Here is a 23,320-nt window from a genome sequence, read left to right on the forward strand (position 1 = left end):
TATTATATCCTGACTGTCCTATTTCGGAAGATAGGGAGTTATTGCAAATTTTTAAGTAAGAGATGTTTAATAAATTGCAGGGTAGATTTGTTACCAGTCCCAAATGGTTAATTATTATAATGTTACGTAGCAACTCAAGGAAAATGCTAGGCAGTTTCTCCTCTCATCGGATATTGTGTACAAAAAAGATAAAGAGGCCGCTCCGAAATTAACATTCTTAACCCTCCAGGGGTCACTCAGGTCCACTCAGTCTCCTCCCCTCTTGAAAAGGTGCTCGAAACAACGCACGCTCTGTTAGCGCAACCCGCGTGATGATCTTTTTTGTTTGCGCCTGAAAGCCTCTCTCTCGCGCGCCAGGTAAAAGGTCTGCCGCAACCTGTGCTGCCCCCTTCTCAGGTGGCACCTGCGGGCTGCCGCGTCGCGACTGACCGAAATCAGTGCTTGGCGAGAGCGTGATGTGGAAGCAAGTCGTGCTCGCGGCCGCGTTGTCGGCCGCCCTGGCGGCGGCGGCCCCGGAGGCGGCCACGGCCCTCCTCGCCTGTCCCGAGCAGTGCCAGTGCGGCGGCCAGCGGCCAGATGCGTGTCCCGAAGGACGGCCACTCGTGGCCCGGCCAGATTGTTTCCAGTGTTGTGTGGTGTGCGCTCGAGTGGCTGGCGAACCCTGCGGAGACCCCGATGTCGCCTGCGCCGCCCACCTCCAGTGCGTCGACAAAAAGTGTAGAGGTAAGTGTCTCTTAATATTTTCAAAATTAATGTCTTTCATTTGATTGCATTTTGTTCATCAAATATTCTTATTTAAAGTTTCACTCAACTCAAGCAATGACTCATGAGGAGAAAAGCGTGTTTCTTTAACTTTTTTATGTCCATAGTAACTTTAAATTTGTTAATTTTTATTTCACCTCCCGTGTAAGTTTATCTACTTGAATCTGAGATGATAAATATTTGAAAAAGGGTTTGAACCTGAAAATATTGTTTTTTTTAATAAAATTTACAAAAAAAAATATTTCGAAAATAGTTAAACAGTTGTATTCAATTGGGTTTTAAACGAATAAATTGGTTTAAATATTTATAAATACAAGAGAATTCAAGTTTCTAGTTCAGTACACTCGTTCATCGCTGGCAGCGTTTGATTCAGTTTGAAATAGACCTTTTATGAATTTCAAACAAAAATAGTTGCTGAAATTGGACGAGAAGAGGACAAATATTTCCTGAATATTCAATGATGAAAGTATGGAGCGATCTCTGTGACGATGAATTTGGTGCAAGAGAGCAATTTTCCTGCCTTTGTGCGAGCAGTGCTGAAAATAGCCGTGGCATTTAAGCAATAACCGTTCACCTGGCTGAAATTCACACTCGGAATCCCACGTTCGAAGAATCAAAACGTTCGAACGCCGAGAGAAATTGCCTCGGCAGTTCTGAGAACTGTACTTTACCATTGTTGTTATTATGTTTCACTTAGAGCCTTCAATGGAGGGAACAAGTCAAGTACACGTTTGCGTTCAGAAAGAGACAGAGGCATAAATTTGAAACCATCCGCGCGGCTCTGGAAGTCTGAAACGAACGGATAGGAACTTGTTTACGTTCGCTTACAATACAAATTTCGTGCCTTCCACTTCCGTTGCATTATGTTCGTCTTAATTACGGTTGTAAATGAGGAGCTATATTGAGGCACGAATATTTAATGGGAGATGGTCGTTGTAAATGTCTGGTTGTGGGAGAAAAATCACCGAGTGTTTTTTATGAGGGAGCAGAAATACGGAAAATTGGTCCAAATTGGTAGCTAAATTTGTCCTTTCGCCTTCATAGAACAGATAGGAAATTTAGATAAAAGCGACGCAGAATCAGAGGGATGTGTGTCCTAAAATAGAAACTAATACGAAATAAATTAGACTTTTTCTTCCCTTGCTGCTTTTTGTATCGGGGTAGCGAGGAACGGAATGGGGGCGAGTGCCGGCTGCCGGTTGCAATTTAGGTTAGCGAGAGAAGGACAGGCTTCTTGCCGAGCTTTCTAAAGCCGGGTAAAAGGCAGCGGCAGCAGCTTGAGCTCTCTGCACGACGCAGACGACGCTGATGATCTCTGGATTAAAGCAAAGGAGAAGAAGAGATTCGTGAATCGCAGCTCTGCGAGAATAGATTTGAGTGTGTGTATACGAACTGCTTTCTCGGGCGTAATAGCCAATTAAGTGGGGAAAATTGCAGCGGCGCATGTGGCTGCCGGTGCAGAGATCAAATATTGAACATTCATTCCGCGCGAGCCGAGTGTTTATTTGAAAATCGCCGCTTATCTGCATAGTAAAATCCGCAGAGATAAAACTCACAGCGTCGTTTGCCTCGGATTTCTGCACAAACGTCGCGTTTGTGCTGCTCTGACGGATTTCAATTAAACGACTAAATTTGGTGGAAAATTTAAGCAATTACACGTGCGCGAGAGCCTTGCTTATAATTATTTTGTCTCTGGAAGTGCACAGCCACCGTGAAGATGAAGCCTACTTTACGATCTAATAAATTTTTCGGTAATTTAAATAAATTAGAAATGCTATAACGTGCCTGAAACCTTGATGCGGAGTTTAGATTTTATTTAAAAGTTATTTTCTTAATAAATAAATAATTTGAACGTAAGTTTGGTATGTCTCAGATCCCGATCATCATTACAAATAAATGGCGTTATTACTGAGCCTATAGTGCTATAGTGTATTGATGATGTATGATATAACATTTTTCTCTAAAATATATAAAAATCAAGTAACTGTTGTAATTGAACTACATTGAAACAAAAAATCCACGCAGTAGTAATAAAATATGTACACGTTAGTAAAATTTTTAAAAAAAGTACATAGATTTTGTAATAAAATTTAATTAAAATAATTTTAAAATAAACTATTATGTGAAGAGGGGTTTCAATGTATTTTGAGCACACATAAATTGAAACAAATAAAAATAACTCGTGATTTATATATGAACATTGATATCCCCCTTAAGCTATCTAAAAACAGTTTTTGTATATCTGTAAAATCCAGCGCGTGTAAAAAGAGTAACTTGACCCTTCCTGCCGGGAAATTCCGCTAGCAGAGCAAGTTTAGCTTACTCTCGTCGACCCTTCATTTTAGCAAATATGAATTGACTCATATGCAAAAAATAAACCGCGTGGATCAGTGAGACAAGCAGTTTTAAAATTGCCACCAAAGGCAAAATGCGAGAATAAGGTCCCTCATCATTCTATAAAAAGATCAAAGGAATTTATTGGTCAACCGTACGGCGGTGCTAACACACTCCAATCCAAATGCGTGTTCGCATTCGCTGACCGAGCGACCGGCTCGCAAGGAAAATAATAATAAAAAAGGACCGGCCACATATAGTGGCAGGCTTAGCGCAAAACCGGTTCTCTCTCTTTATTCACGAATAGTAATCAAAATGAAACACAAAAAGCAGAGCTTGACGAACGCGCGGAATGAAAATGATTAACTCCCGCTCGGTGCGAAAAGAAGAGTGGGCGACCGCACCGGCAATATAGTTTGCTCCCACGATAATTTTGTTTCTAGAAAAATATAGCGCGTTCCCAATTTGGTGATTTAAACGTGGCGCAAATCTCTAATTGCCAATTTGATTTTATTTCAAGCAATTAAACAATTTAAAAAAATTCACTAATATAAAATTAATAAATAAAAAGCTTCATTAAACACTAAAAGGATACAACGCAGACAAGATAATTATATGGATAATGTTGTTCACTGCTCGTTTTGGCTTTTGGTGGAGCTGGCATTGTTTGGGGCAGAGTTGATGCCTAGCACACCCAGTAGAAAGTCCAATTGAAAAGTAATTGTGCGGTTACATTTTTAAAGCAAGTGGAGAAACTCGCAAAGTGGTCCTGTTTCGATTCAATGGTGAAATTACCAAATTAAAATGATTTTGTTTTCACGTAGTTATAAAAAATTGATGAAAGTTCTAAGGTTTTAAGCCTATGACATCCTTGAAAAATAGTTTAGAATTGGTAACAAATCTGAATTTATGTTCTGACAAGCCAATCAAATGGCCTCTCAGTTCACCGTAAAAACCAAGCTTAAGAGCAATTGAAACGTGAAACGCTCATCACATGGCAATTTTGTAAGTGGTTCGAAATTAAATTTTCACGCTCCCCATTCTTCAACTGTTCAAATTCGCTGCCACGACTACCGTTGAAATTTAGCGGATGTAATTGACTACATGGTGGTATTTTTCGCGCCGAGAGTAACGTATGCACTTTTGGTGAGCGTGTTTCGCTCCAGGGACGGGCACTACATACTCTTTCAAATTTACATGTTGTGTTGAGTGTGCGTGGGTGCTCTCCTGCATGAGTGCCAGTTTTAACAAAAAGGCCGCGTAATGTGACTCATGCATGCTGGCGGAAATTGGAGTGCAGATTTTAAAAAAAATATCAGCAGCCTGTAGAGAAAGTCGCGCTGCGTCGGTGAGCGCTAGAAAAATCAGTGCCAGCGACTCATTATAATCGCTTATTCATATTTTTTGTAAATTGTGCCACGCTAGAATGTTCATGTCGGAGGAAGCTGATATTCTGTGTTATGCAGAATATACGTGTTTTGACCATCCTATTCCGTACGATATTTGAGGAAATCTTTTGTACAGATGAAACATTAATAAAGTAATTGTACAACGTGTGAATTCAATGTTTTTTCCACAACATTATTATAACAGTTATAACACAATCTTAAATCTGAATTTATTTGTAACAAATTTAAAATTCCAATATTAACACTTTCCCATTTTTTTCTTAATTTATAACTCTGATTAGAATAAAATAATAGATTTTTTTATGATAAATAATGCTTTTGATACTTTTACGGATATATATTTTTATTTGCTGATAAGTGTAAGAAGTTCACTAATTACAAGCTCGACATGAGTGCTATAACATACTTAAATTCTTTATTTGAAAAGTGAAATATTGGAAAGAATTACCGACAATTTCATCTTAAGTCTGCGCAATTGTAGGATGAAGTATAACTCATTGCGGGCACTGAAATAGTTCAGAAAAGTAAAAATTTTGCCCGCAATGTGGAAGAAGACCAAAAGTTTTAGTTTTGTGATAGATGGTTTTTATTTCCATCTTGAATAAATATTGAATCATTTGAATTAATGCCATAAAGGCTCTGTGATGTAGGCTGACAAAAAACAGCCGCATCATGGAGGCATCAATTTTGCGTCAGCGCTGGAAATAACCACATTTTTTGTGAGCACAGAAACAGTTTGTTGTGCCCTTTATTTCGTTGCTTTTTGCGTGTGTTGACGTTTGATGGTGTATGAGTCGTTCGGAATGAGCAAACATGCCTCTGCATCAAGAGTGTAGAATATAGCAGCAACACTTTATTATTACACTCGTCCTCATCCTCACAGCGCGCAAACTAAATGTGAAACTCACTCGCGCTCATGCACGCGGGCTGAAAAATTTCACCCGGCGTATGGTGGCCGCGTATGTAAAGGTAGGTGTAGAGGTATGCACATATAAGACTGGATTTGAGGAAAAGATCCTCTCTCTCTCTTTCTTTCGCTCTGTGCCGGTTGCCGGCACAGAATCCAGGTCACATGCAGAAGTAGCGCCCTTGAAGTCTCGAGAGCTGCGCCAACGGAAGGATTGTGCATCGCTCGCTCCGCTGTGTTTCATGTCGTGCTGTGAGCGCTCACGCAATTTCACGATACACACTTCCCGCAAATAATTCGATTTGAAAGGCCGCCGTGGAATCTGCGTTATCGGGACAAGAGGAAACGCGTGTTTTAAGATTTTCTAAATTCAGTAGAAATTTGATATACTGCTATATCGTGTTTGAAATAGAGCAGAGATTGCGTTGAAGACAAATTCATTACCTAATTTAAATTTGAATCAGATAAAACATAATTAAAATGTCTGAAGAGGCATTACCCACATCAATCAAAGTAATGTGAAAAGATATAATTAAAAAGGGATATTGTTTTGCTGCACTGTCAAAGTGAATTAACAATTTTCTGCAGAGTTGTACTTTTTGAGTGGTTCTCAAGCTATTGGTACTGTTTTTCGATTTTTTTTTCATTTGTTCATGAGATGGCTTTTATTTTTTGTTGTGACTTTTTTAAAACAAAATACTGTCCATATTGTCTTTCTTGTCACCGAGTGGGAAATTTAAACGCCTCATATTGTCAACCATCTACTTTAGGCTTTTTATGTTGCTGTAAATTATTAAAAATAAAAATATCTCGAGCTAGAAAATTTATATATTATATCAAGTTAATATAATGTCAAAACTAATAAAAATGAGCCAATGACAAATATAAATTTTATGTTAATGTAGTTAGTGCTGTAAAACAATAACAAAAGAGCCTAATTTCCCTGCACATCCTTTTCTATATCCGAGCGTTAATAGGCTGTTAAAGATGAAAAAACAATGAAAAAAACATCAACATTAGCGAGGTAATTTCAATTTGCAATTTTTTACGCCGCCGAGCACTCTCACATCCTACGCAGTCGCGAATTTCATTTAAAGGTTATTTTGCTTGGTGCGGCCGCGGAGCGTGATGTTGTTTATTTTCAATTTCCTCATTTATTCGTGGAGAGCTTAATTATCTGTGCGCGGACGCTCTGCTGTAATATTTTTGGAGCCCGTCGTGTTCGTGATCCACAGGTTGATATATTAGTTATTGCTGTTTTGGGTTTCGGAAACGCGGTCTGGAAAATTTGGCTGCGCTCGCAGTTAAAAAAATGGTAATTTCCTGTTCTGCGTAGGCAAATTACACAAAATGTACCTCCGCTTTTGATCACATTCGCTTTCACATTGTGTCAAACGCACGTTTTAAATACAGGTTTGCTTGCAGATTAGAGGTGAAATATTTTGTGGGCGAAATTGGAGAGCAATTACTTTACCACTTGAATAATATTCATAAATATTTTTTTAAATGCGAGCAACCCATTACTTACCAAATCTTTATGGGAAATAGTGGAGTGTTAAAAATTAAGACAAAATTTAGCTTCCAAAATAATAAGCTGGATGTATAAAATTTTTTGTTTGTGTAAAAGTAGAATTTAATTAACTTCTATGTGAGTGAATTTAACCATGTTATCTGTTCGCGGTGTTTCATTCTGGGACCCGGGTTTCAGCATTCGTGCTAGTGCAGCGCGCCCTTCCCGGTCCTCGGACAGGGATAAAAAGAGCAAAAAAAAACCAAGGCAATAAATAATCAAAAGATCAAATCTAATGAAAATATAAATTAATTTTTAGAATATAGAGATCGTAGCTAGCGAGAATAAATTAGACTTGAGGAGATTCAGCTATATTTTTTAGAGTTGCTCTTGATCTATCAGCATATTTCCTGTTAACATTGAGCTTCAAATATGTTCACACCACTCTGAACTTTTCACCGAATAGCCTTTAATTCAATTAAATTTGAAATGACAAAAGCTGGATAGGCTGTTCACCCAGATTTCTGCTGCCAAGACAAAGACCGGCTCATTCCCGGAATCGCGTTATTTACCGAGTGCGCGTACTTGCGCTCATATGTCTGTCAGTCAGTCAGTCAGCGTGACAATCCCATTCATTGGTCCCAAATTGCCGGCGGCTGCTGCAAGAAGCACATGAATGTACAAACTTGCGCATATATGTACGGCTGAAGCGCTCATTTCATTCACTTGGTGGCCTTATTACAAAAGCTAACGGCACTGATTTCCATCAGACGGAACGAATTAATCCCTTTCTTTTTGGAGAAATTAAATTGCACTTAGCCTCTCCCATCGCAATGCACAATGCATATTTCAAAATCAACAGTCTTCAAACTGGGAAGCATTGAAGGTTTTCATTCGCAAAGCGATAGCAGTCTTGAATGTGCTTTCAAATGATTTGGATTGAATGGGGATTTTTTAGATTATTATGCGTACTTATGATTGTTTTTCTTCGAAAATGTCCCTTTTTGTTGATTTCCTTTCAGTACTAGTTCACATGATTTTATATATTTAAAAATCCAATTTAATTAATTAATTTTTAAATATGCAACAAGGGTTGAATTAGTTCTTAACCAAGACATAGAGTAATATCGGTCACTTCAATTTTCTCTTTAGATCCATGTTTTATCACGAATTTTTGTACCAGCCAATTTTTCCCCACCTACGATTCATGTAATAATGCGTTCGGACAGTTTGTATACAGTGCACTGCGGTCGGACGAGTAAAAAAACCGTTTGCAAACGAAAGGTCGTGCTGTTGACTGGGAGAAAGGAAGATGATCTTTTTATTGCAAGGCGGGAGTCACGATCTCTTGCAATTCACGGTTATTGTTTCCTATCTTAACTCGCCTTGCTTTGTCTCGCGAGCCAGGGCAGCACATGGTGTGGCGTGTGTTCGATTTTTTGCGCTTTTTGTTTCCCTGTTTCGGTTGCATCACGGCGGAAATATTCCGTGATGCTCCGATGAAATCACGCCGTCGAGTCATGAGTGTGGCACGGCCAGGAATTTCTGCATGTTTCGATGGGATTTCAGGTACGCCTGTTCCTTCGCTAGTGTTTCACTTCCACGGTTTGCCTCTTCTTGTTGGGAAACCATTCACAAGCGTGGACTTTGATTTACAATCTTGACAACAAAGAGAGATCGCTTCAAGAGAAACATCGTCATACTTGAGATCTTAAATAACAAATTTTTTTTGTCCATTTTTCAAATTGTTTTGCTTTTAATTTGTATTTTAAATTATAAAGATTCCTTACTTGTTTCGTACGAGAAAAATTTCTTGATAAAAGTTGCTTTCATACCTCTGCGTAGACATTGATTTTGAATATATAGTGAGAGACGTTAATTCGTAATATACTAAAATGTTTAGTTTTCAAGAACGTCAATGAAGGCCAAGTTTTTTATGATTAACCAAAATAAAACAAACATGTAAAAAAATAGAAATATTTGATGTAATGACTCGTAACCTAGCAAGATTATTTCACACATATGAGCCCTTTTCCTATTTAAAAGGATCCTTGTAACAATTCGTTCTCGCACTTGAGAGGACAATGCAGTCAGTGTCTTGCAACACGGATTTTCACGACGCGCAAGAATTTTGAATAGATAATTCCTGCTCGGCTCGTAAAATGCGTAAAATGTGGGAACCATGCAATTAAAAAGCGATAACATGAGTTACAAAAATGTGTCGGACCTTGACTTTTGGAACGGTTTCGTTATTTTCACATGGCGTTAGCCTTAAAAATGAATCACGCTTAAATGCCCCCTAATGAGAGCCCTTATCGAGTTATTGCACTCGCGTTCTAGTTTTATTATTCCACCTTTTACAGTCGACGGAAGAAAATATCGCACTTGCAGGAAAGTTTTATGCTATACGTTCTGCGGCGAGGTGCGATAAGAATCGATTAAAATCACATAAAAATTTCTTTCAGGGCATTACATCCAATCTCGCTGATATTTTTTACTGCCTCACGTGAGCCGCGAGGTTTTGATCGTTCTCCGCCGCCGTGCAATAAGCTGTCAATTAAGGGCACTGCTCCCGTTGATAAGGATAAAAACAAGCTGTGATTGAGAATGTAAATGCCTAATTGAAAAATAATCTGCACGTTAATTGCAACCGACGATGGGCGTTCAAAGAGTGACGCTCCGCGCAAGGGCGCTTTGTTTGATAGGCAAATTAGAACAAGGCCGGTGCTTGACTTCAATTGTAATCATTGTTCCTAGAAATTAACATTAAGTAAAGTGCTAATTGAAAGGCATTAAAATGATAAGTACTTTCTTAATTGAGAATACCACGAAGCAAAAATTACATCAATTATGTACTAATTTTTTTTCTTAATTTGGGCAGACCAAGACTTATAGCCCATTAGCTGTGCAGATCCGAGAGCTTTTTTATTCATGATAATAATTGATATAAATTTGTAATTCCTAGTGGTCAGACATCTTTTATCCCGAGAGAAACTGACACTGTTCGAAAAATTGACCAAAGTACTCTTGTATGAAACAGATTTTAGACTATATGTGAAAAAAATGCGTGACACTTCACACCAAAATCCACATTGAACTGGCTACACAGTCTTCAAATGGGGGTTGGGGTGTACAAAAAATAAATTTTAACTTCTAGTAAGTAGAAATTTATACAAATATCCTATGAAATCGCAACTCTGTGTCACAGTTAGGGTAATAATTATGCGACGTTTATAAAACAAGTACTATAACTAAAATCCTTTTTCGCTCGGGAAATTCAATCGTTCGTTTTCCATGGCCAGGGGGGAAAATATTCTGCCAGTTGCGACAGTTTTTATTTTGTTTTGAATGTTTATTACTGACGAGGAAGCCTGAGGGACTGAGAGAGCTGCTGTCTATGGCGAGGATGTGAGAAATAAGTTAGCCTTTTGCCACCCATCCTGATTCAAATAGCATTTTCATATGTTTAACAATTTGTTGAACAAAATATTTGGTTGGTGGTATTGCTTCTATCAATTAATTTAAGTAAAAAAGGGAATTCCAACTGATATTTTCCTTACAGGACGTAATTAGCGCCTTTTCTACCTCAATAGCGAAAGTCAGATAGCTCAAGTTGTTTGATAATTTTTCTAAAGGAAACCTTGAGTAGTTCAATTATCACAATGTCATTTCTAAAGAGCTCCGGTCAGTTTTCGCCGCGCTGTGAGCAAGCGTGCTACAATCTTACAAGGTTTCTTCTTTATTTGATATTTCCGCAGTGCTCGTAAAGTGCAAAGATACGCGTCAAGTGGCCGCACACATCGCAACAAAAATCGGCTCTCAAACCCGCTGATTGCACGTCTGGCTGCTGCTTTTTGCTCTCGAGCTTATCGTTCTACACGCGTCTCCGGATCAGCTTCATAGCTCTAATCTCTACACAACAAGTGACAATGTGTGAAACCAAACCGATGTGTTCGCACGAATTCCATGCAGATTTTTTAATATTCTTACAAGGTATATTTAGCATAAAATTAAATCTCCCGAAATTTAAAGATTCTCAACGAAATTATCACCTTGCCGATAATCTTTTCATTTCACGCTGGAAATTTCATGTCACGTAGCCTTTAGTTATTTATACCCTCCGATAAGTCCGTACACGATTACTGCGTTGTTGCGCCCGTAAATCAAAGAAGAAAGCCGACAATTTCTGAGTAAGACTTAATTTTTTTATTGGCTCTAGAACACAACAAGATGAGCTCAAGAAAAAATAGCTTATCAAATGTTTTTGCTTTTGATTAGCTGTTATAAATTTTCTACGAACATTTACCCAAATTGAAAGTACCTTATTGAACAATGAGCAGTACCTGATTAGTTTTTTTGCAACCATTATTTTTGTATTTAGAAATTTCAACTTTTCAGCACGTGTTTCGATGGTATATTTAATTCTTTGTTTTAAATTTACGTTTAACTATTCTGTATGAATTTTATGGTTTATTTTTAACTCTTTTGCGAGACTCGAATAAAAATTAAATCTTTCTTGCCTCCATGTTATGAGTTTTACTTTTCAACTGGAATTTTAGGCGCTCTCCTTGGTTGAGGATGCTATTTGTTTATGAGCAATTTCTTTGGCGTTTCATATTAACACACGATTTCCATCAGCATGAATAACACTGAAACAACAAAAACCGCACCGCAAACACGTTCCGTTTTGGCCTGGGAATTATGTGAAGTGAAAAAGTTGAAATATCACGCATTACATTTGCTGTTTCTGCTGCGGTTGCTGGCGTCGCGCGGCATCGCATGTTGGCTCGTAATTTCGCGTCGGAACAACAATTACTGCTACAATAGTTGAGCGCTGCTGCGGCGGAGCAATTAAAAAGGTTGCAATTTTGCAAGCACTTTCGGCCGCCGCAGCATCACATGCATCGCTGCGCCCAAACAAAGCGGCATAAATATGCAGAATACGATTTAAAAGTTTATCAGTGCGCGCAGCTATGTTAGTTGGCCAACCGCCGGGGCACAAAAATAGAAACAACGCCGCGGCTAGGCCATGTACCATTCTAGTTGTCCTTGAGATTGGGACGCTCCTCGAGCAAAAATCTTTTCACCTGCCAATTCGACGCAGGGGCGAGCGAGAGAGGCACCAATTGACGGAACGAATTGTCCATTCCACTCTGTTGTTAATTAAGAGCGCAGTGCTTTGTTGCCGCTCTCGTCAGATCCCAATCAAGTGTTATTGAAAAAGGCTGGTAATTTTTCCCACCGAAGGATTGACTGCTGTGCTGCGATGGCTGTCCGGCCGGTCAGGAGATATTATTTCATGTAATCGTGCGTCTGACGTCACCGAAACCTTGAACCTACCGCGGCTCAAAGGCATCCTCCGCGCGCGGTCGGTTTGTTTAACTCCTTTTCACGGGCGAATCCGATGCAAATCATTAATTGTTCACACAGCATTCTCCAACGAGACAGGTTGAATTTCTCGAAAACACCTTAAACACGACTCTGTAAGAAACGATCCATTGTGCGTTTACGACTCAGGTGGGACGCCAAACCCTTGGGGCAATATTTGCGTTATTATGTAATTTCGGCGCTGTCTGGTAATAAAAGGGACTGAAAAAGACTTTTCGGCCATAATATGCCCTTCTCGGTAACTTTTAATTAGCCATCAGGTGCGTCCGGTAAATTATCTCGGCAGCGAAAATCTTGTTCTGCCATTATCGCGATAACAGCCACGTTAATTTCCGATGCAACAACGATCCGCGCTGCTGAAAAGGTGCATCACGTGACTCGCCTGAACAGAGAAAGTACATATTATGCGCTCATCCTTGGTGCTCGCTTGCTTGTAAGCTGCTGCGGACGTTGAACTCCCTGCTTTCATGTAACGAACACCTATTGCGCCTCTTCCTTTATTCGCCCTTTCTTGACAGGAATGATCTCCTCCTCCTCCTCCTTGGAATTTTTACCGGCCATTTGTCTTAAAAAAGCACCGTCATTAATTCTCCTGACAACTTACTGCTGCACAAATTAGGTGGAAAGGCCTTGAATTGTTTAATTAGATAGAATGAAAGGAGAAAATGTCAAAATACAATCCAACCCATTCATGGACGAAAATAATAAATACGCTCATTTTATCGTAGATCGTGAAGACTGAAGAGTGGTTTGAAAGGGTCAGAAAAGCTAATTTTGTCATTCACATTGGGTTATTGTTCCTATAGTTCTTAAAAGCCACGCATGTTAAAATTATTATAAAAATTTAGATTTAAAAGTAATTTCAAATTTACATACAAGCCGCTCCATAAAACCACATATTTTTGTGGTAATTCCAAATTTTGCAGTAAATTAAAATAGTGCTCGACAGTTAAATATCTCTAGAAATAATGCTTAATGTTCTAGATCTCGTGACCAAAAACAACAACAAGAGGTTGCTGTCATTGACAGTGTTAAATTTTATTTATCTTTGGTTGGCATGTTAGAGAAAAAAATAGTGCCTTATTTTTGCATGTATAAAACTAGTTGTCAGATGTTCAGAGGTTTTTAACATATGTATTGAAATTAAAAACCACTGTATATTTTCTGTTAACATATTGTCTGATGAAATGGAAAATTTAACCATCAAAATGCTTTATCAACTACTCAACTTATTTTAAACAATTTTTCTCCCGTTTTGTTTATCTTAAATTAATTTTATGAATAATTTAATGAATTTAATGAATAATTTCCTCCTATCAGTTTAATTAAAGTGATGCGGTGACAGATTTGAGCAATGCAACCGGCGTTTTAAGTGTTGAAGTCGTGCATTAATTGCACCATTTTGCCGTTTGCGGTGTAACCACGAAGAGATCGACCGACCTTCTCTCCTACACAAGCAATTTTCCCAGCACTTTTGAAACTTTCCGCGTGTGCATTTCGCTCCTCTAGCCGTGGGAGTGCTAATTATTTGCTTTTGTCGCGGTGACGTAAGCGTCTTTGCATTTATCACCAGCGAGAAAGAAAGGGTTGGCGACGTACGTAAAGGTCGACAGCTTTATGACGCGAATTATTTATATTGGCAAGTGCGACTTTATTTGGTGCACTCGTGAAACGTTGATTTGCATCCAAGGAGACGTATTTGGCTTCACTTTCTCTCTTTTCCCCGGTGCCCTTCATTTGTATGCCGAGTGGGACGCGCGCATTCATTATACACGCTACATTTATAATTGCTGCACTTTGTCGTCTGTCATTTGAATAATTATTCAGCAGTGAAGAAAAGCAAATTGCGGATCAGTCGCGGAGGAAAAAGTTTATACACTCCCTGCAAATTATCACCTTAGCTTTCACAACTGTCCCACTGTGTCTCTGAAAAATGACGCAACCTGACAAGGATCTAAAATTAAACGTGACTTTTTTTGGTTTCAGAACTGCCAAAGGAGCTGCGTGCATCGCAGGTGCCGATTGAAATTCTGCACGTCGCGCCGATCAGCCACACGGCCGCCGAGATTTTCATTAGGATTCCCAGAGAGGCGGGCGACACGTCCAAATCGTTTGAGATTCAAAACACTCTCTCACCCAAGGGTCCTTGGAATGCCGTCCAAATCGCGAGGAAAACGCCTGCCTGGGATGACAAGTCATTCGTCATCCAGGTCGAAGGTCTCAAGCAGAAGGAGTCGTACCTGAGGGTCACCCTGGGCGAGTTCAGGTCGAAGGGATTCAAAGTTATTCTCGCCAACGGGCGCAAAAGCAGCAGCAACATGAGGAAATTGCTGTTCGCCGAGCCCGAGGAAGAAACAGGAAAATGTAAAGATTAGAATTGTGATTGCATTCGGACGGTCACGAATAAATATTGCATTTTGCGCAGCTGACGCAATCCCGTGCATGTACGAGGGCAAGGCTTTCAACCCAGGCGAGGCTTATCTAAGCACAAATTGCTCGGAGAGGTGCGAGTGCGATGGAAAAGGCGTTTTCAAGTGCATCGAAACTTCTGACGAAACCACAGCTGCGTGCTCCAAGATAACTGACATCAAAGGTACTGTGTTTTACTATAAATATAATCTAGATGGGGATTTCAACGGTGGACATTTCAGGCGAAGCGTTAACAGTGGTCGACTCGAGCAACGAAACCCTCACCCTGAGGTGGCGTGGTCACCAGGGCATGATCCTGCAATACAGGGAAGAGGGCACCAACGACCCTTGGCAGCGGACTGAGCGCTTGACCCCGGACGGCACCCAGGAACCCGCCACCATCACGATTAAGGACCTGCACTCCCTGACCACGTATCAGGTTCGCACCCTTCTGCCAGGACAGGAGGAGGGACGGTCTGCCAGGGGAGAGGATGTGCCCACTTTGGGCACAACTAGGCCTGTGGCTGATCAACCCGAGTCTGGATTCTGCGTTGTTCTAGGTAGAGAGATTTGATTGAACTAATTAAATGAGACTTAAGTGTAATAAAACAATGTCGATAAAGAGCAGAAGAAAACTTAAATCCTTATAACTGATGTCATATTTGATAATATCAATGAAAATATGTTTGAAATAAAAATATTTCCAATTTTTTTTATCAAAATTTAAATTTAATTCACAACTTTACAACTGTATCAGTTCATTTGTAATGAAATTAAACGGATCCTAATGATTTTGAATGGAGAGAAGACAAATTAAAGATAAATTAAAGCGAAATTTTAATCCTTAAAATTTGTTAAATTAGAAGGGGGCTGGATTTGATTAGATCATATTGGAAATAAATTAAACCAGGCTTCATCCTCGTTGCAAAATTGTCTTTTTAATTTCTCGACTATAGTTTCGACGTCATCCAGTACGTCCTATTCATGATGCAGTTGAGGCTAGTTCCAAAGACCAAATGAACACAACCTCGAGTGGTCGCCTATTTCAAAAATTAATTAGATCATGTTTCAGAAAATTATGAAATGACGATTAAAATTTGGTTGTAATTATTTGCTTGTCAGCTCTCCTATAATTTATATTGCGCCTCGCAGATATTTAAAGTGACCTAATGCAATATATTTTTTGTTCTTTAAAAATAGGAAAGAAAGTACCAAGTGGTGATGAAATCCCCAGCTCGCAAGGAAGCTGCAGCGAGCAGAAGTGCATTTGTCAGCCGGGCCAGCCACCAGTTTGCAAGCAGCGTTGCAGCGTACCTTTCTTCCGCCGAGGAGCCTTCAGCCAGGACGAACTGTGCACAGAAAAGCCCTCGCCCGATGACAGCTGCTGCGTGATTCTGCAGTGCACCAATCACGGTGAGGAGCACAACGGCCACGACGCGTGCAATCAGTGCGGCGAGAACACCGAGTGCCACAAAGCGGCCGTCGGGTCCGACGAGGCCCTCTGCATGTGCAAGGAAGGCCACATCGGGGACCCTTACGACAAGAAGGAGGGCTGCAAGCCAACTTCACCGCTGCTAGAGGGAAGGGAGCTGAAAAAGTGCTTCTACAAGAACAACTCGTACTCCATAGGACAGCTTTTCTACGACGGATGCAAGCAGAAGTGCACTTGCAATGGCCAAGCTGAAATTGAATGCGAGGTTAATAGCATATGATTTTTCTTTATTTAAATGTTTTAAAAAGTATAACATGATATATTTACACAAAAAATTTTGCTCTTTTAGTCTTGCAAAAAACATATATATACACTTCATTTATCTTCATGTCTATGAATTCTTCCGTATTATTTCAAAGCAATTTTTAATGATGATATTGTAAAATTTCTCATTTAGCCCCGTTGCACAAAAATGCCTGAGAAGGCGCCCGAGGGTTGCCAAATGGTGACCAACCCTGAAGACGTGTGCTGCAAAATGATCAAATGCGAAGATAAGTCTGAGAAACTGGTTACAGGGGTCACTTACACAGGTACGTAAACAAACTTGATTGATGGTACTCAATTTAATATTGCCGTTTTTTCTATTCTTAGAACAAGGAGCTCCCGTCAAAGGCTGTGGGTACAAAGAGAAAGTGTACAAAAAGGGTCAAACCTTCTTTGACGGCTGCGAGAAAAGTTGTACCTGCGGACAAAATGGAGAGGTGGCCTGCAAGCCTAGGTGCCCTCCTCCAGAGGCCAACCTCTCTGACAAATGTGTCGCCGTGCCTGATCCCAACGACTCCTGTTGCTCCAAAGTTTTGTGTGACGTCGGCGAGGAGAGCAACGAGAGCAGAAATCCACGTAAGGATGAGAATATTTTGCTTTTCGACAAATATAAAGTTGGGAGATCATATCATAACAAAATTTATCTGTATCACAAATGCAGGTTTAAACAAGAGGATTAAAATTGCTGCATATGTAGCAAATTTAATTTACCTTGTTTTTAATTGTCACTCTGAGCATAAAAAAGAAAGAATAAAATTATTTTTTTATTTTAAATAGCAATATTTTGTTTATACCAAATTTTAAACATTACTTAACATTAAAATATTAATTATTTTATTCATATAACAAATTATAATGCAAGAATAATCAACAATTTTCAATCCATTCAAAATCATGATCAGCGTTATTAAGAAAATCTAACAAACTTAAAATTTAGCATCCAGTATTGAAGCAGAGGACAAAGAGGTCAAAGGCATTGACATCGACGGCGTGAAAGCTTTCAACAGCTCCTCTGCCAGGCTGATTGCGCATTTGCCAAACAACATGACTTGGCAGCAAGGTATAATAGACCACTTTTTGCCTTTCAGAGCATAATATACTGATGAATTTTTGCACTGTCAAAAGGTATCCCTGAATTAGCCGTGTTCTACTCTAAAGAACCAAACGGGCCGTGGAGCAAGGCGCCTGTTATTAGCACGAATCCTGGTGTGAAGTCGGACTTGGAAATTTACGCCAGCGGACTGCCAGCAGGCAAAATTTACTTGAGAGTAGAAAACGGTGCGCTAAAGAGTAGAGATTTTAGTATCACGCTTCCTGACCCTCCATCTAGTAAGTTATAAAACAAAATATAAGTTTTTAAATTGTAAAAATATGTTCTTGAAAAACCAGCTGTCACTCCTGGAAAAGAATGCGAATTCAAGGGAAAAGTCTACAAAATAAATGAGGAATTTCACGATGGATGCGAGGAATATTGCGCTTGTACCAAAACCGGAATCCAATGCGCCACTATTGAGTGCCCAACAAACTTTGGTTTAGACGTGCTCGACCCTCACTGTCTTGACTGGGAAAAAGACCCTGAGTTCGTTGCTATTCCCCCAAGGTGCTGCCCTGACATGCGTTGCAAGAGCAATGGGACCTGCCACTACCAGGTGATAAAGGAGGATATTAAAAACAATTATTAAACGCACAGCAAAAAATCTTAAAAATATTTTATCTAATTTATAAACTTTGGTTTTTAGGGAGAAATGTTTGACAACTACGCCGAAATTCCATCCAAGCTGACGGGTTGCGAGCAGAGGTGTTACTGCGAATTTGGCAACGTGTCCTGCAGCCCAGCTTGTCCCCCGGTGCCAGCCACCCCTCCTCTCACCATTGGATGCGACCCCAGCGAGGCTAGGTTGAGTCACCTTCCGGGCGAAGACTGTTGCCTCTACTGGTTGTGTCCTCAGCCTCAGGGTTCAAAGCCAGCTGCAGGTACTGTTCATTAAAAAGCACTCGCATGCTATTACGTCATCTCATTACGAGCCATAAATTATTTAGCAACTGTCTCTCCGCCCCATATTTCTTCTTTCCTTCCAATCTTCAGTTCCGCTTGGAATATGATTTCAGGTAACCCAAAAGGACAGATTGAAAATGACCCGATGACTAAACAGACTGAGACTGCCATTTTCATGCCCACTCCCATCCCAGAGCTAAAGACTTTGAAAGACAGTAATAAACAAAAAAGCAAAGACTCAAAAGTGCCTTTGGTGCTGAACCCTGACTCACCTTCCGTAAAACAAATAATGGAACCCATCAACCCCGGCGTGGCTCCAACCCCATTCACACCCCCTAAATCCAAGCCCTCGAACTCTCTGCCACCCTTCCTGGGCCCATACTCCCCCGACTACAAGGAGTCACCGTTCCAATTCCACGGACAACCCATCGACCACGGATTCATCAACGGGCCCCCGCCCAAGAACCAGCAGCCCCTGCCGCCAAAGGGCCACCCCCAGCACATCGACCCGCACTTCCTGGAAGAACTACTCAAGGGGAAATTCGACCAAAGGGCGCCCCCGCCAGGCCAAGGACGACCCGACGAGCACGTCGTCAGGGGCCAGCTGCCACCCCACCTGCTCCAGCAGAGCGTCAAACCACAACCCCAGGGTGGCTCCATCCCCGTCGACGGCAATGGTCGGCCCATCCTCTCCCCGATCGCGGCCCACATTGAGCAGCACTTCCGTCAGCACCCTGGAAATCAGCAGGGTAGGCCTCAGGGTCCACCCTTTGCCCCTCAGCATCCTGGTCACTTTGACGAGCAGCCGCCGAACGACTACGACGAGCACTTCTTGCTGCAGAACGGCCAGCTGATCCCGTTCAACCCTGCTCAGTTTTCACCCCACGACCCGCGTAGACCACCCCAGCAGTTTCCCGGTGGGCAAATTTTGGCCGCGCGAAACGACACGCTTATCACTGACGCAGACACCCTGTCCACTAATACTCACGAAAAAGCACCTGCGAAAGGTTTGACTGTCATTCTCTACCTCATATTTCTTTCTTAGCTATCTCGATGATTCATTTTCATTCTTAGTGTCTTTTTAAATTATTGCAACAAAATTTTAATGTTTGCTATTGCTCTGAATTTTCTCAGGAGCTCCTCACGGACATGGACCTCCTAATTTGCCATTCCCATCTGTTAGCACCAGTAAGTATCGATCGCTATCATTATATTTATTTAACGGCTTCGATATAAAAGTTGTATTAATAATCGTTTGGAACATTTTGTGCAATGGACACAGTTTTGTGATATCGTTGTTTAATTGAATTATAAGCTTACATTTAATAGAACTAATAATTGTTTCTCTGAATTGTAAAACAATATATATATATTTATTTAAAAATAGTTAAGTTTAAAATATCCTTTGGCTAACTTAAAATTTGAACTCATTTTTCAAAAACAGATGAAATCACCCTGATGCCACCTATGCCTTTGGACCCTCGCTCCGTTCGACTCGTCTTCCAAGTGCCAAGAGTTTACATTGGCCTACACGGAAAGGTCGAAGTCAGATATACCGACGGAACCAGGTGAGAACTATTTCTAGACTAAAAAACTCGATTACTGAAATTAAACCTATAAAAAGGGACATCAACGACCCTTCCAAGTGGGAAAAGGCGACCACCGCGACGGATGAACTGATCGACGGCCTGCAAATGGCGCACGAAGTGTCCGGTCTAAAGCCGGACACCGAGTACCACTTCCAAATCGTGATCCACGTCCGTGAGCTGGGCTCAATGGAGAGCCACGTGGCCATAGTGCGCACTCCGCGCGAAACTACCTCCTCTGGGAATCCACAGGTCTTGCCCGTGGACGCTGGTCTGTCCATCGCGCAGGTCAACACTACCTGGATCAAGGTGGCGTGGCGCCAGTTCGCAGAGTACGAGCAGCAGTTCATCGACGGCTTCCAAATTCGGTACAAGGCACGAGAGGCTCTCACATACTCGACCTCGCTGCCGATCCATCGCATGGTCAACTCGTACGTGCTGGACAATTTGAAACCAGGCACCGAATACGAGATCCAAATCGTCTTCATTCCCTCCCACGGAATGGACCTGCAGTCGGAGGCAAAGCCCGTCCAGGCGATTACTGCTCCAGCAGGTGAGAAATTAAGCGAGGAAAATTGTTACTGAGGAGAAGCAAATATAAATGAATGAAAAATGGTTAGAGGAAATAAACACGTAGAAATTTTATGAAATAATTAAAGTAAATTTCCTCACGTGTTTTCCTTTTTCTCAAATATTAAGTCTTTAATGATAATATACACTTAAGTTTTGTTGAATTTTTAGTTGTGTTTGAAAAAATAAACCTCGTTGAAAAAACAAGAGTTTCGATGTTGAAATTTTATGAGAAATAAGCACATTTAAATTCTTTCAGGAATTCTTTAATCTTTAAAACATTATTTTTTACATAAAATTTCACTCGTTTTTCAGTGAACATTTACGGCTTCGACATCGCGGTGCACGTGGCGATGGTGAAGGCAAACAGCGTGGAACTGAGCTGGACCGGCGTGCCGGCGCCCGAGGAAAAGTACGTCAACATCTACCGGGCCGTCTACCAGAGTGACGTGGAGGCCAACAAGCAAGAACTGAGCTCCGTCTTCAAGCTGGTGAAAAAGGACGGTGGCTCGAATCGCACTCGCACCGTCATCCAGGCGCTCAAGCCCAGCACCAGGTGCGAACGTTGCTCCTCTGGAGAGTCGGGCGTGCTAATTAGCTGTTAATTAATCGGCAGGTACCGTATTTGGCTGGAGGCCTTCCTGACAAACGGCAAAATCAAGAAGAGCGACGTTAGAACTTTCACCACCAAGCCCGGCCTGCTGCCGTCGGCGGGAGCCTCGGAAAGAGGTATTGCAGCTCGTTAAAACTTCTTCTTCTCGGCACACAAATCTGAACCGCCTTTTTTCGCTCTCCTTTTCCAGTCGCTGAGCAGCCTCGCGGCGATTATTACGGCGCGCTGGTCGGCGTCTCCGTGTTCGCGGCGCTCTTGGTCGTCGCCCTGGTGATCCTGCTGATGATCATGGTGCGCCGACAGCACTCAGTCACAGCCAACATCACTCCCAGGGGCAAGTCGGAGGCCGCCTTTGACAACCCTTCCTTCAAGGTGTGTTTTTCGCTCCAACTAATTACCAAGTTAGATATCTCGCGGGTAGGCAACTCGCGCCGCTCGCGCGTTTAACAGGCTGCGTTTGGTGTTGAAAAGTTTTCAGCAACAAGTTTTCTCTGTTTGATCTTTCTTCATTTTTGACTTGTTGTTTTTTATTTCAGAACTCGGATGAGCCTGCAGTAGTCACGAATGGCAACTCAAAGAGAACAACGCAAGAAGTCGCCTAGAGTAAAGAGAACTCTCAACGTTTAAAAAACTGCCAGCCAAGAATAAATTTTTGCTCATCCTGGGGTCGATTTGCCGACGAAAAAGTGAATTAATTTTGAAAAATGATTGTGATGCATGGACAAATTGATGAGTTCGTCCAAGTTGATTTTTGCGTATGTGATTGCTGATTGAGATTGTTGCCGAGCTCATATTTCGTTGAATCTAGTGACATGTTTTCCCAAACGTTGCTGCAGGTAGACACGCGATTAAGACTGCATTTTACATCAATTTTCATATGCGCACACACGCACATTAGCAAACACGCATATTTTTTATGAATCTCCCATCAACTCGACTGAAAAATAGATAAACAAACACACGCTGTCCGCCAACTCGACGATTTTCTTTCTGGTGCTCGCCAGAAGTTCAATAATCGATTTCTCACAACTCCGTCCACCTCCGGTTTGTTTCTTATCATCAATCGTTGCTGTGTGAATGAACTTTTATTTATTAGTTTTAATAATTTCTGTTAAACAAGTTTCATCTTCCAGAGTGAATTGCGGTGACTAGCAAAATCAGATAATAATTTAACGTAACCGTTACGAGTACTTATGTTAGGCGGGTATAAAGAAGTCACACTTTTTGAAAGTAAATTTATTTTACTAATTCAGCAGGCGAAATTTTGGGCAACGTTTTTGCTGCTTGTGCCATCAAGAGCCCTGATTTAAAATTTCAATCTCAGAGATATTATTGTACATAGAACAAGACAGTTTGTGTTATGAATCACAAGATTAACACGTCAATAATGTTATAAGAACGCTATTATATTATTGTGTAATATTTTATATGATGTGAACAATACCACTGCTATTGAATAAAGCGAATTTAAATATAAAAGCAGCTGCCGCGCGTGGTTTCATTTGCATGAATTCTCATAACCTTTAAAGTGTAATTATTATGCAAATTAGGACGTTGGGTGGTTTTGAGTTATTGCTCCTTTCGTGTTTTTATTCCCGTCTGCGAGCCTGGAAATTTATGCGCCTCGTTTCATTATAACTCGCAGGCTGATTATCTCAAGACGGTGCAACTTTGCTCGCTTTTCCCCGCCGCCTTTATAAACAAGTATATAGCAACTGTGTATTTACATTGTTTGTCGAGTTCCAAACATGCATGAACAATATTTTGTTAAGAATATTTTGCTTCAAAATTTATTAATTGTATGAATTGTGGATGTACTCCATTCATGCCCAAACCCAAGAAAGAAATCAGCGAAATACAACAATTCACAATCAGTTTGCAAAATATAAAATCTTTTGAGTTAAATTTGTGCTCAGCTTAGATTTGTGCATGTTTAAGTCATTTCATTTTATTTCTCCAATAAAAGGTAAAATCACATTTTTAAAATTTAATGTTTACGTCAGAACGAGTTTTTGCACATACATGCATGTATAATATTGTTTGAAAGGTTTGATCTTGATGCATCATATTTAGCTTTAAT

The 23,320-nt window shown here is 40.7% G+C and overlaps 1 protein-coding gene across 2 annotated transcripts; it reads left to right on the plus strand.

Annotated features, from left to right (window-relative positions):
- Window positions 1–414: 414 nt before the first annotated feature.
- On the plus strand, window positions 415–22,722 carry sas (stranded at second). Of its 2 annotated transcripts, XM_065475736.1 has the most exons (19): window positions 415–723; window positions 14,297–14,674; window positions 14,736–14,903; window positions 14,962–15,279; window positions 15,920–16,416; window positions 16,609–16,741; window positions 16,803–17,051; window positions 17,413–17,535; window positions 17,601–17,804; window positions 17,865–18,124; window positions 18,215–18,449; window positions 18,585–19,478; window positions 19,606–19,659; window positions 19,916–20,039; window positions 20,096–20,610; window positions 20,943–21,183; window positions 21,244–21,356; window positions 21,431–21,612; window positions 21,777–22,722. In XM_065475736.1, exons 1-19 carry the CDS (start codon window positions 456–458, stop codon window positions 21,840–21,842), a joined length of 5,022 nt encoding a protein of 1,673 aa, XP_065331808.1. In that variant the 5' UTR covers window positions 415–455; the 3' UTR covers window positions 21,843–22,722. The 2 variants fall into 2 exon arrangements, with proteins under 2 accessions (XP_065331808.1, XP_065331809.1); XM_065475737.1 differs by lacking the exon at window positions 18,585–19,478 and having other exon boundaries at window positions 416–723.
- The last annotated feature ends 598 nt before the right edge of the window (window positions 22,723–23,320 follow it).

This window comes from Cloeon dipterum, chromosome 1, assembly GCF_949628265.1.
Source record: "Cloeon dipterum chromosome 1, ieCloDipt1.1, whole genome shotgun sequence".
NCBI classification, from domain to species: Eukaryota; Metazoa; Arthropoda; class Insecta; order Ephemeroptera; family Baetidae; genus Cloeon; species Cloeon dipterum.

Bases quoted from the DNA above. Each gene is read 5' to 3' on its own strand.
- sas (XM_065475736.1), top strand. From the start codon at position 456: ATGTGGAAGCAAGTCGTGCTCGCGGCCGCGTTGTCGGCCGCCCTGGCG. The intron at 16,742-16,802 runs GTACGTAAACAA...TTCTATTCTTAG, and splicing joins TACAGGGGTCACTTACACAG to AACAAGGAGCTCCCGTCAAA. The intron at 17,805-17,864 runs GTAAGTTATAAA...TTGAAAAACCAG, and splicing joins GCTTCCTGACCCTCCATCTA to CTGTCACTCCTGGAAAAGAA.